The 15,730-nt window shown below is 46.1% G+C and overlaps 1 protein-coding gene across 3 annotated transcripts in view; it reads left to right on the top strand.

Annotated features, from left to right (window-relative positions):
• LOC121540794 (proteasome activator complex subunit 4B-like) overlaps window positions 1-15,730 on the top strand; it is a 52,655-nt gene that overhangs the window by 19,667 nt on the left and 17,258 nt on the right. For all 3 annotated transcript variants that reach the window (XM_041849891.2, XM_041849890.2, XM_041849889.2), the window contains 18 exons: window positions 911-1,003; window positions 2,194-2,459; window positions 2,854-3,040; window positions 3,180-3,334; window positions 4,630-4,780; window positions 4,867-5,035; window positions 5,259-5,326; window positions 5,736-5,951; window positions 11,750-11,907; window positions 12,451-12,546; window positions 12,676-12,731; window positions 12,871-12,927; window positions 13,457-13,611; window positions 13,813-13,875; window positions 14,033-14,128; window positions 14,386-14,517; window positions 14,788-14,997; window positions 15,541-15,677. In XM_041849891.2, the coding sequence (XP_041705825.1) occupies window positions 911-1,003; window positions 2,194-2,459; window positions 2,854-3,040; window positions 3,180-3,334; window positions 4,630-4,780; window positions 4,867-5,035; window positions 5,259-5,326; window positions 5,736-5,951; window positions 11,750-11,907; window positions 12,451-12,546; window positions 12,676-12,731; window positions 12,871-12,927; window positions 13,457-13,611; window positions 13,813-13,875; window positions 14,033-14,128; window positions 14,386-14,517; window positions 14,788-14,997; window positions 15,541-15,677 (2,465 nt within the window). The remainder of the gene's footprint in view (window positions 1-910; window positions 1,004-2,193; window positions 2,460-2,853; window positions 3,041-3,179; window positions 3,335-4,629; window positions 4,781-4,866; window positions 5,036-5,258; window positions 5,327-5,735; window positions 5,952-11,749; window positions 11,908-12,450; window positions 12,547-12,675; window positions 12,732-12,870; window positions 12,928-13,456; window positions 13,612-13,812; window positions 13,876-14,032; window positions 14,129-14,385; window positions 14,518-14,787; window positions 14,998-15,540; window positions 15,678-15,730) is intronic.

Below are 15,730 nucleotides of genomic sequence, written 5' to 3'. Positions count from 1 at the left end.
CACCCTAGCGCACAGTCGTGAAGAAGGCGGCGACAGCTCCTCTTCCCCCTCAGGAGGTTGAAAAGGATTGGCATGGGCCCTCAAATCCTCCATGTTATACAGCTGTACCTTTTGATAGCATCTTGACTGGCTGCATCACTGCCTGGTATGGCAATAGGACCGCCCTTCATCGCATGGCACTACAGAGGGTGGTGCAGACAGTCCAGTACATCACTGGGGCCGAGCTCCCTGCCATCCAGGACCTCTATCTCTCTGCTTCCGCACAGCAAGCGGTACCGGTGCATCAAGTCTGACAGCAACAGGCTCCTGAATAGCCTCTATCCCCAAGCCAGAAGACCGCAATAACAAAATGGCTACACGGACTATCTGAATTGACCCTTGTATTTATTGTTTATTTTTTATGCATACTCACAGGGCCCTACACACTCACACACACTGACACTCTAACACACACACACAAACACTCACTTCATAATTTGCTCACACACACCATAATATACACATACATTTATAGTGATTCTACACACCCACTCACATACAATGATCATATACGCTGCTGCTACTCTGGTCATCATATATCCTGATGCCTAGTCACCTTACCTCTATACTGTACATATCTACCTCTATCACTCCAGTATCCCTGCACATTGTAAATATGGTACTGGAACTGACCCTGTGTATAGTATATGCTTACTTACCTTAAGTTATTTTTAGTATTACATTGTTATTGATTACTGCATTATTGGGGTTAGAGCTTGCAAGAAAGGCATTTCACTGTACGTGTGCACGTGCCATAAAAATACTTGAAACATAACAAGACACAATAGTACCCCTAAATAAGGTTAAGGAAAAGAACAATGGAATTCTATATATTTTTGTTGTTGTTAAGCATCTGTTTCTGTGATTGCAGGGAGGCCCCACTAAGCAAGCCCAGGCACAGCTCAGTGGCCTTTTCAACAGCATCACATCTTTCTTCCACCCATCCAACCATGGACGCTGGCTGGTGAGTCACTGGAACTCTCACTTCCTGTGGATGCCTTCTTGGAAGGCACAGGATCTACATTTACTTTGACATTTTAGCCATTTAGCAGACGCTCTTATCCAGAGTGACTTACAGTAGTGAGTGCATACATTTTCATACTTTTTCGTACTGGTCCCCCGTGGGAATCAAACCCACAACCCTGGCATTGCAAGCGCCATGCTCAACCAACTGAGCCATACGGGACCTACAATGATCTACAATGTTTACCCAGACAAGCACCCCATTCCCATAACAAACCTTTGGTTGCACAGGCATACCTGCATACTCAACCATAGTCAAAGCGAGCAGCTCTCTGTCTGTCCCCAATAATTTGAACGTGCCCAATATCCCCCCCTCTTTCCCCCAGAAGCTTCCCTAGGCTTCCTAGCAGGTTCCTCTCCAAGCTCAGGGGTGTGTGTGTACATACCGCTAGTTCAGAAATAACAGCCTGATGACATATGTGAGAGAGGCAGCAACCAGCCGTGCTATAAAAGGTTAGCCTGATATCCAGGGCACATGCCATTCTGTTCTAGGAACATCCCCCCCCTCCGTCATCAGACCAGAGCCTCCGGCTAGTCATACACAAACCTTTATTTATGGGTAAGGGACACAGACCTGGGTTCAAATACCATTACAACTACTAAACCTGGGCTCGATTAAGCTTGTCTGACGCAATGGAACCAATAGAATGATCATAAAAGTGCACACCCTGCTCATCCGGCACTCCAGCTAAAGTGAACGCTAAAAGTATTTGAAAGATTTCAAATAGTATTTGAACCCAGGTCTGAACGGAGAGTTGTGTTTGTGACCCTGTTCTGTTGCTGGGAAACCCCAGCAATTCATGAGATGCTCTCCTGACCCCTCAGCTGTTGAAGTTTTATTGCAAAGTAGGTGAATGTCAACAGACAACCTCACGTTCTTGTGACCGGTGTCCAATATGAGGGTACCATGAGTCCTGGGTCGGCTAAAGTCAGCTAGTAAAAGTTGTAATCGTCATCACTGAAGTGACATAGAAAGACACATGATTTCTTTAAATTCCTGTGTCAATTTTACATTCCTGTGTCATGTACCTGTCTCTCTGTCCTCCCACCTGTCTCCCAGCCAGCGTCTCTCTAACCTTGTCTGTCACTCTGTCTTCATGTCCTTACCCGTCTCTGTCTCTCTGTCCCCAGATGAAGTTGATGAAGCTGCTGCAGCGCCTCCCGGCCAGCGTGGTGCGCCGGCTCCACCGGGAGCGCTACCGGAAACCCACGTGGCTCACGCCGGTACCGGACAGCCACAAGATGACGGAGGCAGACATCACGGCATTCGTGGAGAGTATGATGCAGCCGGTGCTGCTGGCCATGTTCAGTAAGACGGGCAGTCTGGACGCTGCTCAGGCCCTGCAGAACCTGGCCCTCATGAGGCCCGAACTCGTCATACCACCAGTGCTGGAGAAGTGAGTCAAATCAAGCCGTCTGTCTGAGAAGTGGATTGGCAGTGTTTCCTCTATCATTGTATAGATGGGGCGGGGCCCCACTAGATCTGTTGACCCTCAATGCCTAAAACCTTCAGTCTTCAGTTGATTTCTATTTGACTTTGAGCTTAAGAGGCCCTGAATATTAAATCGGGACCTGTGTGCCCCGCCTGGAAAATAGGCTAATCTATGGGAGACACTGGGTAGAGTTTACAAATGGAAGAACTGGAATGGGGGGTTCTGTATTCCAAAAGGCAGATTAACTAAAGTTCTAAGGCAAATATAGCCAAAATATCATAGCACAATATTTTTGACGGTATGGCAGTATTTGACAGTATTTTACGTTTCTCAATTCTGTCTTGTCCTCCCTTTATAGAACCTACCCTGCTATGGAGACACTGACAGAGCCCCACCAGCTGACTGCCACCCTGAGTTGTATGATCGGCGTGGCTCGCAGCCTGGTGTCTGGGGGCCAACGCTTCCCCGAGGGGCCCACACACATGCTGCCCCTCCTCATGAGGGCCCTGCCCGGGGTCGACCCCAACGACTTCAGCAAGTGCATGGTGGGTAATGGAGTTCAGGGGAAAGAAGAAGCTCTCGTAGGCCTACACTGGGGTTGCTTGGGTACAGAGATTGTCATCAATTTGGAAGTGTGTGTGTGTGTGTTGCAGGTCTAACTTTTGCTCTCCCTCCTTTCTGCAGATAACGTTCCAATTCATTGCTACGTTTGCGACTCTTGTGCCTTTGGTGGACTGTTCATCTGCTGTTCATGAAAGGAGCGACCTGACAGAGGTGGAGAGAGAGATGTGCTCAGCCTCTGCAGAGTTTGAGGACTTTGTTCTTCAGTTCATGGACAGGTATGAGTATGGAGAACGAAGTCTATGTACACAATATATACAAAAGTATGTGGACACTCCTTCAAATTAGTGAATTAGGCTATTTCAGCCACACCCGTTGCTGACAGGTGTATAAAATTGAGCACACAGCCATGCAATCGCCATAGACAAACATTGGCAGTAGAATGGCCTTACTGAAGAGCTCGGTGACTTTCAACGTGGCACCGTCATAGGATGCCACCTTTCCAACAAGTCAGTTCGTCAAATTTCTGCCCTGCTAGAGCTGCCCCGGTCAACTGTAAGTGCTGTTATTGTGAAGTGGAAACGTCTAGGAGCGACAACGGCTCAGCCGCGAAGTGGCCTCTGGAAGCAACGTCAGCAAAATAACTGTTCGTCTGGAGCTTCACAAAATGGGTTTCCATGGCCGAGCAGCCGCACACAAGCCTAAGATCACCATGCGCAATGCCAAGAGTCGGTTGGAGTGGCGTAAAGCTTGCCGTCATTGGACTCTGGAGCAGTGGAAACGCGTTCTCTGGAGTGATGAATCACGCTTCACCATCTGGCAGTCCGACGGACGAATCTGGGTTTGGCGGATGCCAGGAGAAGGCTACCTGCCCCAATGCATAGTGCCAACTGTAAAGTTTGGTGGAGGAAGAAAAATGGTCTGGGGCTGTTTTTCATGGTTCGGGCTAGGCCCCTTAATTCCAGTGAAGGGAAATCTTAATGCTACAGCATACAATTACATTCTAGACGATTCTGTGCTTCCAACTTTCGGCAACCGTTTGGGGAAGGCCCTTTCTTGTTTCAGCATGACAATGCCCCCGTGCACAAAGCGAGGTCCGTGCACAAAGCGAGGTCCGTACAGAAATGGTTTGTCGAGATTGGTGTGGAAGAACTTGACTGGCCTGCACAGAGCCCTGACCCGAACCCCATCGAACACCTTTGGAATTAATTGGAACGCCGACTGCGAGCCAGGCCTAATCGCCAAACAATCAGTGCATGACCTCACTAATGCTCTTGTGGCTGAATGAAAGCAAGTCCCCGCAGCAATGTTCCAACATCTAGTGAAAAGCCTTCCCAGAATAGTAAAGGCTGTTATAGCAGCAAATGGGGACCAACTCCATATTAATGGCCATGATTTTGTAATGAGATGTTCGACGAGCAGGTGTCCACATACTTTTGGTTATGTAGTGAATGTAGCATATGTATGCATGCATTTCATCAGTGGAACAGCATAGCAGTTCTAAACTGTCTGCGCGTGTGTCTGGGTCTGTCTCTCTCTCTGTGTGTGTGTGTGTGTGTGTGTCTCCGTCCAGGTGTTTTGCCCTGATAGACAGCAGTACTCTGGAGCAGACCAGAGAGGAGACCGAGACAGAGAAGATGACCCATCTGGAGAGCCTGGTGGAGCTGGGACTGTCTTCTACCTTCAGTACCATCCTCACACAGTGCTCCATAGACATCTTCAAGGTAGGACGCACACTCACACACACACACACACACACACACACACACACACACACACTCAACCATTTATTTTTTCTGGCTGTACTCAGGTGGCTCTGGAGAAGGTCTTCAACTTTGCCACCACCAACATCTTTGAGACTCGTGTGGCTGGCAGGATGGTGGCTGACATGTGCAGAGCAGCCTCCAAGTGTCACCCGGCACAGTCTCTGAAGCTTTTTGTGCCCCACTGCTGCAATGCCATAAACCAGATCGCTGTCAGTAAGTACTCACTAAGTAGGAAGTGTGTTCTGTTTAAGTGCAGGGCTATAAATCAAAATCTTGATTTGATTTGATCAATACGATGCGATGTGTGTTGATTTGATATGGAGGGCTTAGAGTAGAAGTGGGAATCAATGGGTCCTTGTTCTTAGTTGGCCTCTGAGTATCTCACTATGTCTGTCACGTTGATGATGTTGTTCTTGATGATGTTATTGATTTCCAGATGAAGAGGTGTTGAGTGAGGAGGAACTGGATAAGGAGTTACTATGGAACCTCCAGCTACTGTCAGAGGTGAGGTCATCATCCTGCATCCATACTGACTGAGAGACTCTTGTTCCCTTCACCTGTCAGTAGACAGAGCACGGCGCTTGTAACGCCAAGGTAGTGGGTTCGATCCCCGGGACCACCCATACACAAAAATTTATGCACGCATGACTGTAAGTCGCTTTGGATAAAAGCGTCTGCTAAATGGCATATTATTATTATTATTATTATTATTATAGACACCAAACAGGAAAACATTTTTCAAAAGCGGGAGTTACTAACCTAATGTTGTCTGATAAGAAAGCAAAAAAAAAAAAATCGGCACAAAATGTTTTTTAAAAACATTTTCTGTTGTGTGCCCTAATGAACAGAACACAGGGGGGAGTCTGTATGTTCTCTCCTAACCCTCCTTCCTTCCTTTCCTTGTCCTCCCCAGGTGACTCGTGTAGACGGGGACAAGATCCTCCCTTACTGCACCCAGCTGGTTCAGATACTGCAGCTGACCCTCCATCTGAAGTGTAAACAGGGCTACACCCTGGCCTGTAACCTGCTGCATCATATCCTGAGGTCAACAGCCCTCATCTACCCCACAGAGTACTGCAGTGTTCCAGGAGGCTTTCAGCAGTCCACACAGGACTACCTACCCATCAAGGTATTTACAGTGTATATGTACAGGGTTAGGGTTAGGGGCACATGCAGGGTTGGTGATAGGGGTAACACATCTATCTACCCCACAGAGTACTACAGTGTACCAGCTGACTTTCAACAGCCCATATAGGACTACCTACCCATCAAGGTATCAAGTTCAAAACTTTAGATTCCTGCCTGCCAAATTTCTGCTATTTTCTTTGGTGGGAATATATTTTTATAACCAGGGGTGCACATAACTGGTACGCAGGTACGCAAGCGCGACAAAAATCAGGAATGCGTAATGCCACTTGTGTTACTACGCGCCTTTGCGTACTTGACCGATCTTCTCATCTAACCTTACACATGACATGTTGCTTGTCAACTACTGTCAGGGATGTCCAAAAAGCAACAGACATTAAGCAGCTTATTTGGCATTACGCCACCTACAAAGAAACGCCAACTGGAGCCAGAGCCGAAGAAAATAATTTTTTCGGAGAAGTGGCTCCAAGATGTGCAGTGGCTTGAAGCTAAAGATGAGCGCACTGAAATGTGGTGCAAGATTTGCCGCTCAAATCTACATCTAGCAGACAAAACAGGTGCATTTTATAAAGGCTCAAAGAATTTCAACCATCCTTTATTTGACAAACATGAAAGGAGCAAGGAGCACACGAATGTGGCGCAAGCCATTGCTAAACAAGCTAGCCGAGAAGAAATGTCCACTTGCCAGATGGCGAGACAAGCTGAATGAAGAACAGCGGCAAGCTCTGTTTAATATTTTTCTCCTCGCCTTCCATAAAGCTAAACACGCACGTCCCATGTCTTCCTATTCTGAGGATGTTCCTTTACTGAAGCGGCTAGGAGTAAATGTCGGAGGTGCATATCATTCACGTGAAGGGGGCACACGGATCATCCAGAGCATCGCTCACACCATCAGCGGGGAGTTACGAGCCAAGTTGCAGTCTGCTGAATTTTGGGGGCTGCTTTTTGATGGATCTGAGGACATCACAAAAACTGAGCAGGTAATCGTTTACATTGTGTCTGTGTCCAGCAACGGAGAGTTTACTTCAGACTTTATTGGACTGATTGAATTGGGTGCTGACCGAACCGCGCAGGCCATAACAGACGGAATTGTGAGACTTTTCCAGGACACAGGCTTGGATGACTGGACAACAAAGTTGGTCGCTGTGTGCACAGACAGGGCTGCTGTTAACGTAGGTATCTACAACGGCTTTGTGCCAAAACTCCGGCAACTTGCTGCGGTTGGAGACTCCCTTGTGCACATTCTGTGCACCGCACACACTGGAGAATTGCGCGAAATCAGCTGATCGCAACGTTCCTTACTGTGAGACATTTAATCGCTCTGTGGTCAAGCTGCTGCAGTTTTATTTACAAAAAGGTGGAGAAAAAAAATGGCTGCACTGAATAAGCTATGTGAAGAAAATGGGATCTCCTTTGTGAAACTGGGTAAGTTTCATAATATCAGATGGTCTGCATGGAGGCATGAAACACTGTTAAAAATATCAAGACTATTGCCAGCCGTTAAAATGCAACTGGTTATGAGTGATAACAGTGACTTGCAGCATATCTGCACAGAGCGTTTTCAGTGCTTTCTGTCAAACATGCTTGACATTTGCAACATTTTGAAGACCACATCCATTAGGTTTCAGAAGGAAAAGCTGACCATTGGAGAATGTAAGGATGAACTCATGGTGGCCATTGGACAGTTCACACTTCTGCTTGATGGTGAAAGCCACAGGGCACACACTGTTTCCGATGCTGACAGAGACAAGACACACTTACTCAGGGGGTTAATTGAGTTTGAAATCAGATATGACTCCCTCAAGTCATGTGATCATTTCTTAGTATTTGATCCTTCAACATGGCCTCAGGAAATGCAAGACCTCCACAGTTTTGGAAACACAACAGTTTGCAGCATTCTCAAGAAATATGAGGCCACCTTGCAACTTGACAAAGATACCACTGTGACAGAATGGATGCTCTTAAAGCAGGCAGGAAAACGCCTGGGAGCCTCTTCTGTGTATGACTTGGTCCAAATAGTAAATACAAGTAACCCAGATGCTTACTCTTACACTGCCTTTAAGCAGTGCAGCTTGTGAGAGGGGATTCTCACATCTCAACATAATAAAAATCAAGTACAGATCTCGTCTGTCACATGCTCGTCTCTCAGCCCAGATGCACATTCACCTGTCAAAGCAGACCACAGAGACATTTGACCCAAAGCCTGCTGTTGACCTGTGGATGGAGACAGCTAATCGGAGGCTCAACCAAGGACAGGGAGGTGCATCTGCAGCATCTTCATCATCTACCATGCAGGAAGCTGAAGCAGAGGACAGTGGTGGCGGCACTGAGGAGGACAGTGGTGGCGGCACTGAGGAGGACAGTGGTGGCGGCACTGAGGAGGACAGTGGTGGCGGCACTGAGGAGGACAGTGAGGAAGACTGCACTTATTAAGACCGCTACAAATGGGGTGACACCAGACACCCTCTGCTGGTACTCACCTGAGTAACTCACTGAAAAAGTTATGTGCACCCCTGTTTATAACCCAGAAGACCCCGAACAATGGCGATTATCGAGTACTTCTGTCCATTTCTATCACAAATGGTGTTATTTTATATATTTTTACATTATTATATCTTCTTGATTGGTCTCATCGTTTATCAGCCACTCTGGACCTTCTGAAAGAAAGTGTGTCAAAAGAACCAGGCCAGACTAGTAGAGAGGTCCAGGGCATAATATAACTCTGCCCTCTTAACCTACCAGACAGTTACACAACTCTCCTCTATTTGTCCTCCCTTCCTCGTTCACTCTCCTCAGCCCTACCCATGCCCACTTAGTCAGTGAGAAGGGCCCATAGAGATGGATAGAGGACACGCCTATCTTTGCCCATAGGAAGTCCAATGGTGAAATCCCTCCATGGCGCAGCCCACGCTAAAACAGGCTTTTGTGGCAAGTGCACCCTCTATGCATCTCTATGAAAAGGCCTTGAGTGTGATCCTATTATGTCATCCCCAGTAGAGGTAGAGGCATAATCTCTCATTTCTCCCCGAAGTGTGCACTTGTTCACTTCCCTTCATGGATTTGAAAGGAAATAACTGGTATATGGAAACTCACTTCAGGCCATGCCTATTACCAATCCAATGCTTTAAAATGTGTATGGAGTAGTGAACGAGTGTTCACTACAGGAGGAAGGAGAGATTATTGGGATGTGCCCCAGGGCAGCTTGTTGGCTAGCTCAATGGATTCAAGTCTGTATGGCACTAGATGCCAGATAAGGTGTCTTGCCTGCTGTTCTTAGAATTGGTGTCAGGACTACAAGACAAGCAGATGTGTGTTTTGTGTGTGTGCGTTACTTGCGTGCATGTCAATGTCTGTATATTTGAATGGACAAAACCATTGATCATGTGACACCATTCATTCCTATGTGAAGCCTCAATAGTGCATTGAAGCCAAATTAAGTTGGTTAAGATGGCGTCTCATGGAGACATAACATGCTTAGTTTGGGCTACTCCAGGAAGTGATTTTGCAGGCTCACTCAGTGCTGCCCCCGCTCATTGAGTAAAGGCGTCAGCATGCTTCAGTTCGGTTAGCCGGAGTCGGCTAGGCGAACCGAACGAGTGTGCTCGCATACTCCCTTAAAATACATTTGCTTTAAAAACGAGAAAAAGCGGCAATGGTACTGTTTGTAAATTTTTTAGATGCTTTAGCCAGTATACACAATTTAAGATGACTAAAGAAATCTGTCATTGATTTTTACGTTTTTGCCGAGCAGGTCTTATTTTGCCGAGCAGAATTTATTTGCAAATTATGGTGAAAATAAGTATTTGGTCAATAACAAAAGTTTCTCAATACTTTGTTATATACCCTTTGTTGGCAATGACACAGGTCAAACGTTTTCTGTAAGTCTTCACAAGGTTTTCACACACTGTTGCTGGTATTTTGGCCCATTCCTCCATGCACATCTCCTCTAGAGCAGTGATGTTTTGGGGCTGTCGCTGGGCAACACGGACTTTCAACTCCCTCCAAAGATTTTCTATGGGGTTGAGATCTCGAGACTGGCTAGGCCACTCCAGGACCTTGAAATGCTTCTTACGAAGCCACTCCTTCTTTGCCTATGCGGTGTGTTTGGGATCATTGTCATGCTGAAAGACCCAGCCACGTTTCATCTTCAATGCCCTTGCTGATGGAAGGAGGTTTTCACTCAAAATCTCACGATACATGGCCCCATTCATTCTTTCCTTTACACGGATCAGTCGTCCTGGTCCCTTTGCAGAAAAACAGCCTCAAAGCATGATGTTTCCACCCCCATGCTTCACAGTAGGTATGGTGTTCTTTGGATGCAACTCAGCATTCTTTGTCCTCCAAACACGACGAGTTGAGTTTTTACCAAAAAGTTCTATTTTGGTTTCATCTGACCATATGACATTCTCCCAATCCTCTTCTGGATCATCCAAATGCACTCTAGCAAACTTCAGACGGGCCTGGACATGTACTGGCTTAAGCAGGGGGACACGTCTGGCACTGCAGGATTTGAGTCCCTGGCGGCGTAGTGTGTTACTGATGGTAGGCTTTGTTACTTTGGTCCCAGCTCTCTGCAGGTCATTCACTAGGTCCCCCCGTGTGGTTCTGGGATTTTTGCTCACCGTTCTTGTGATCATTTTGACCCCACAGGGTGAGATCTTGCGTGGAGCCTCAGATCGAGGGAGATTATCAGTGGTCTTGTATGTCTTCCATTTCCTAATAATTGCTCCCACAGTTGATTTCTTCAAACCAAGCTGCTTACCTATTGCAGATTCAGTCTTCCCAGCCTGGTGCAGGTCTACAATTTTGTTTCTGGTGTCCTTTGACAGCTCTTTGGTCTTGGCCATAGTGGAGTTTGGAGTGTGACTGTTTGAGGTTGTGGACAGGTGTCTTTTATACTGATAACAAGTTCAAACAGGTGCCATTAATACAGGTAACGAGTGGAGGACAGAGGAGCCTCTTAAAGAAGAAGTTACAGGTCTGTGAGAGCCAGAAATCTTGCTTGTTTGTAGGTGACCAAATACTTATTTTCCACCATAATTTGCAAATAAATTCATTAAAAATCCTACAATGTGATTTTCTGGAGAAAAAAATTCTCCATTTGTCTGTCATAGTTGACGTGTACCTATGATGAAAATTACAGGCCTCTCGCATCTTTTTAAGTGGGAGAACTTGCACAATTGGTGGCTGACTAAATACTTTTTTCCCCACTGTATCTCAGCTCCATGGCAAAATGTGTAGAATTGCAGGAAATTTGCTTTAAACTTAAATATTTCTCTAAGCTCCTGAAGAAATTTGTAGAATGCAGGAAAGTGGCATTAAAACACCAAAATGCTCTCCTCCGCCAAGATGGGGAGCCAGACAAATTTCAGCCCGCCGACTGCGCCCATTGCCATGCATAGAGCCCAACCGATATGTTTTTTCGGGTCTGATACCGATTCAAATTTTTTGGGGTACAAAACTCACCGACGCCGATATACTGTTTTACTGCAGGGAAATTAAAGTGTATTTTTTTCCACACTGCATTCTCATGAATTTCCATCCAAAAGAGCAATTGTCCAATAACTATGCTTCTGGCCGCAAGTGTTCAGATTAGCATGAGATCAGGTTTTTTTCATCCTATTTATTGAATATTGGTTATCGGTGGAGTTATTTACCGATATATCGGTAAAAGGACAATATCGGCAATCCGATATATCGGTCGGGCTCTACCCACACCCACCACCTAAGCCCCTTTTTGATCCAGAACAAACCCTGCTTTCTCTCCTCCTGTGTCTCCAGGACTGGGGTCGTCCGGGGGACCTGTGGAACCTGAACATCCAGTGGCACGTCCCCAGTGTGGAGGAGACCCGCTTTGTGTTCTACGTTCTTGACCTGATCCTACAGCCAGAGCTGCTCCGACTGCAGAGATACGCCCAGGGGGAACAGGACATGACCAGGTGAGGAGGGATAAACTAACTAACTAACTAAAAGACAGTGAGAAAAGGGTCCTAATCATCAGTTATCAAACAGAAGAAAACCGACTGAAACAAAAGGACTACCTAAACTTTTCCAATTAGAAACACACGTTTTGCCAGGACTTTACCAGGTTGAAGACACATTAAACAGTGTGACAGTGGCAGGTTAAGTCTGGAGTAGACAGGTGCAAGGATAGGATACTAAACTAATCCAAGAATAAGCTAACCTTTTTATGATCTTCTGAACCAGAAGCAGGAACACCCTTTTAAACCAAGGCTGGGTCTCTACTACACCACTACTTCAGTAGTGCACACAGTAGCAAATACTTTTTGCAACGGACAAGTGTCGCATTGTGCTGTTTGTCCTAAGTATGCTATTGTCCTGAAAAGTTTAGCTGGTACCACCCTGTTTCACTCTGTTTCAAAAAGTTTCCGTCCCACTGAACACAACCCTGTTCTGCTCTATAATGTGTAATCAGTGTTATGTGGACCCTGCATGTAACTGTCTTAATTCTGTTTTTTCAGGGATGACGTCCTACAGAGTTTGTCCATCGTACAGCACTGCCTTCTGGGAGCAGGTAGCCTGTTGCCCCTGCTGCAAGGAGAGCCCATCCCTGAACTGTGAGTAGGACACATTTAATTAGCAAACAGTCAAGCTTAATCAATAAAATGTATTTATGAAGTCCTTTGTTGTCACAAAGTGTTTTACCACAGTGTTTTTTAACTTTGTAACCTCTCTTTCTCCATCAGGGTGACTAGCTTGGTGAATCTGGGGGAGACCAACCTCTTCACAGGGATGGCCGATGGTAGGGAGTATTACTATCTACCCTCAAAGTTAGCTGTGCTCTGATTTTCTTTGTGTGGGCAGTCATATTGTGACTGGGATGTGTACATAGTGTGGCTAGCCTGAGTTGTAATTCCTCAACTCTCTCTCCCTCCCTGCAGATGTGTCCAGAGAAAACTACAGAGATGCTATCTGCAGAGTGATGAGGCAGCTGCTACGTGAGTAGTGTCCGCTCTCCTCCTGTCGCTGTAACCACAACACAACCCCACCTAACATCAAATCAACATCCACCTCCTGTAACAACACCACCACACCAAACAACAAACTCTCGTCCCCTCCTGATCCTGTAACCACAACACAACCCCACACCCCAACATCAAACCACAGCCACCCAAACAACTGTTATACTGTAAGTGTGAAACGTATCACATCTACCTTCCAGATACTGTGTCCTGTCATCGACTGCTGTATTATCATTGTCTTGGCAAGATTACTTTATTCTCCAATGTACACAGATGTCTAACGGAAACTTGTCTTCTGCTGTATTCTGCATTTCTTCACATCCAGATCTAACTAACACAAAAAGTGTAAACCTATCCAGATAATTTCCCTTCCTATAAGTGTAATGGTTTTTGAAATTGCTATGTGTCCACCACCTTGTCACTCTCTTCACATATTAAGATCTAATAAACCATCTCTAAAACATATCCAGATCATGTAATGGTTTGTTCTGTGTTATTTCCTCAGATCACATTCTGGAGCACTCAGAGGACGACACCAAGTCTCTGTTCTCCATCATCAAGATCATCAGTGACCTGCTGCACTTCAAAGGCTCCCACAAACACGAGTTTGACTCTCGCTGGAAGAGCTTCAACCTGGTCAAGAAGTCCATGGAGAACAGGGTGAGAGATCTAGCTAGGACGCCATACTGGGGCCATGGCGGAGATTGTGGTGGAATTCACTTGAGTGAATGAATGCTGGTCGTTTACAGCACCCACATACTTATCTAACATATATTTTGTAAGAGTTGAGTTTTGCATTTTGAATTGATTCTAGTGGTGACCTGTAATCAGTTATTCATTTCCCTTCTAATCCACCTATAGCTTCATGGCAGGAAGCAGCACATCCGAGCCCTGCTAATTGACAGAGTCATGCTACAGCACGAGGTAGGGTCTCTCTGTCCTCTGTCTCTCTCTCTCTCTCTCTCTCTCTCTCTCTCTCTGTTCTGTCCATTCTCAAGTGTCTGCTGCTGTCATGGAAGAATATGTGTGTTTACGCCTGGTTGTAACCTAGCTGCTGTGTCATGTGTTTTGTGTTGTCCAGCTGCGTAAGCTAACAGTGGAGGGGTGTGAGTACAGGAGTATCCACCAGGAACTGATGCGGGATCTGCTGAGGCTCTCCACCAGCACCTACAGTCAGGTTAGCTCAGTTCACTACCACACATGTTTGTTTTAGTAGCTCCAGCAGATGAACAAAACATTACTGTGGTGAGAGAGATGTTTTATCAATCTGCCTTCATGTTCCTTGATTCCTCTCTCCTCGCCACCTCAAAACACATTAATCTCCTCTGATGTTTTTTGAGGAGGCGGCGAGGAGACAGGATGCAAGGAATCAAGAAAAATGTGTTAAGAAAGAACCACCATTTGAGGGTGAGTACCTCATGTGTGTCCCTCCAGGTGCGTAGCCGGGCTCAGAGTGTGCTGTTCACAGCTCTAGGGACCTATAACTTCTGCTGCAGGGACCTGATCCCCCGCGTGCTGGAGTTCCTGGAGCCAGACCGCGCCGACGTCACACAGCAGCAATTCAAAGTACGACTGGCCTGTCTCTGTCCTGTTTATCTTTTATCTAGACCACACACAGAAACACTCCCCTACCTCATTCACACACACATGATCTAGGCTGGTTATCGCAAATTGATCATTGATAATAATTGCTCAATCGATTGACTGACTGACTAAATGACTGATGATGTAAATAGATAAATGGAATATAACTTTGAGCCCTCATCGTCATATTCGCCATCCTTCATTATTTTCCTCATCCTTCCTTACCCCCCCCCCCATCTCTCCTCTCTCCAGGGTGCCTTGTACTGTCTCTTGGGGAACCACAGTGGGGTGTGCCTGGCCAACCTGCATGACTGGGACTGCATCACCCTGACCTGGCCTGCCATCGTCCGCTCAGGCCTCAGCTCAGCTATGTCCCTGGAGAAGCCCTCCATCGTCCGGCTGTTCGACGACCTCGCTGACAAGGTCCACCGTCAGTACGAGACCATCGGCATCGAAGTCGCTGTAAGAGACCCTTCCTGCCTTTCCACTGGTGGAAATTGTCATTACTACCATCTGGGTGTGAATGGTTTGTGATGATGTCATCTCAACTATTTTTTTCAATGAATAACAAAACATATATGCTATTAAAATCAAATCAAATGTTATTTGTCACATGCGCTGAATACAACAGGTGTAGACCTTAACGTGAAATGCTTACTTACAAGCCCTTAACCAACAATGCAGTTCAAGAAATGGTTAGGAAAATATTTACTAAATAAAATATTAATAAAATACTATTGCCTGTTTGTTAGGCATGTGGAAGTATGGTGTGACATAAGCCTTCAAGAGTAATGCTTTGTGACTGAATAGGCAGTCAAGTGGCTTCAAACATGTCTCTGAAGTTGAGAATCTACAGGTCATGTATAGATTAATGTGCTTGGCCTGAGATGACCCGTCTTTACCTCCACTAGCTATATATCCCATCAGAGTGTAGTGCCACAGGACCCAGTGCTATATAACATATATAATCATTTATGATTAAACTAACTCTTATCTCTACTGTAGATCCCATCAGCGTGTCGTGCTGTGGCGGTACAGCTCCAGACCTCTGGTGTTCCCCTTCCCCAGGACCCTGTCCCCTCAGATAAAGAAGAAGCAGAGGGCCTCAGGAAGCAGGAGGAGAAGAACCTCGACTCAGTTCAGTGAGTACTAGAGGAAGACCAGAGGAAGAGCGTTCTCTGATGAATAAACACTA

Source organism: Coregonus clupeaformis, chromosome 31 (assembly GCF_020615455.1).
Source record: "Coregonus clupeaformis isolate EN_2021a chromosome 31, ASM2061545v1, whole genome shotgun sequence".
In the NCBI taxonomy this organism is placed as follows: domain Eukaryota; kingdom Metazoa; phylum Chordata; class Actinopteri; order Salmoniformes; family Salmonidae; genus Coregonus; species Coregonus clupeaformis.
The sequence above is the reverse complement of the archived record's forward strand: the minus strand, read 5'-3'. Positions and strand labels throughout refer to the sequence as shown.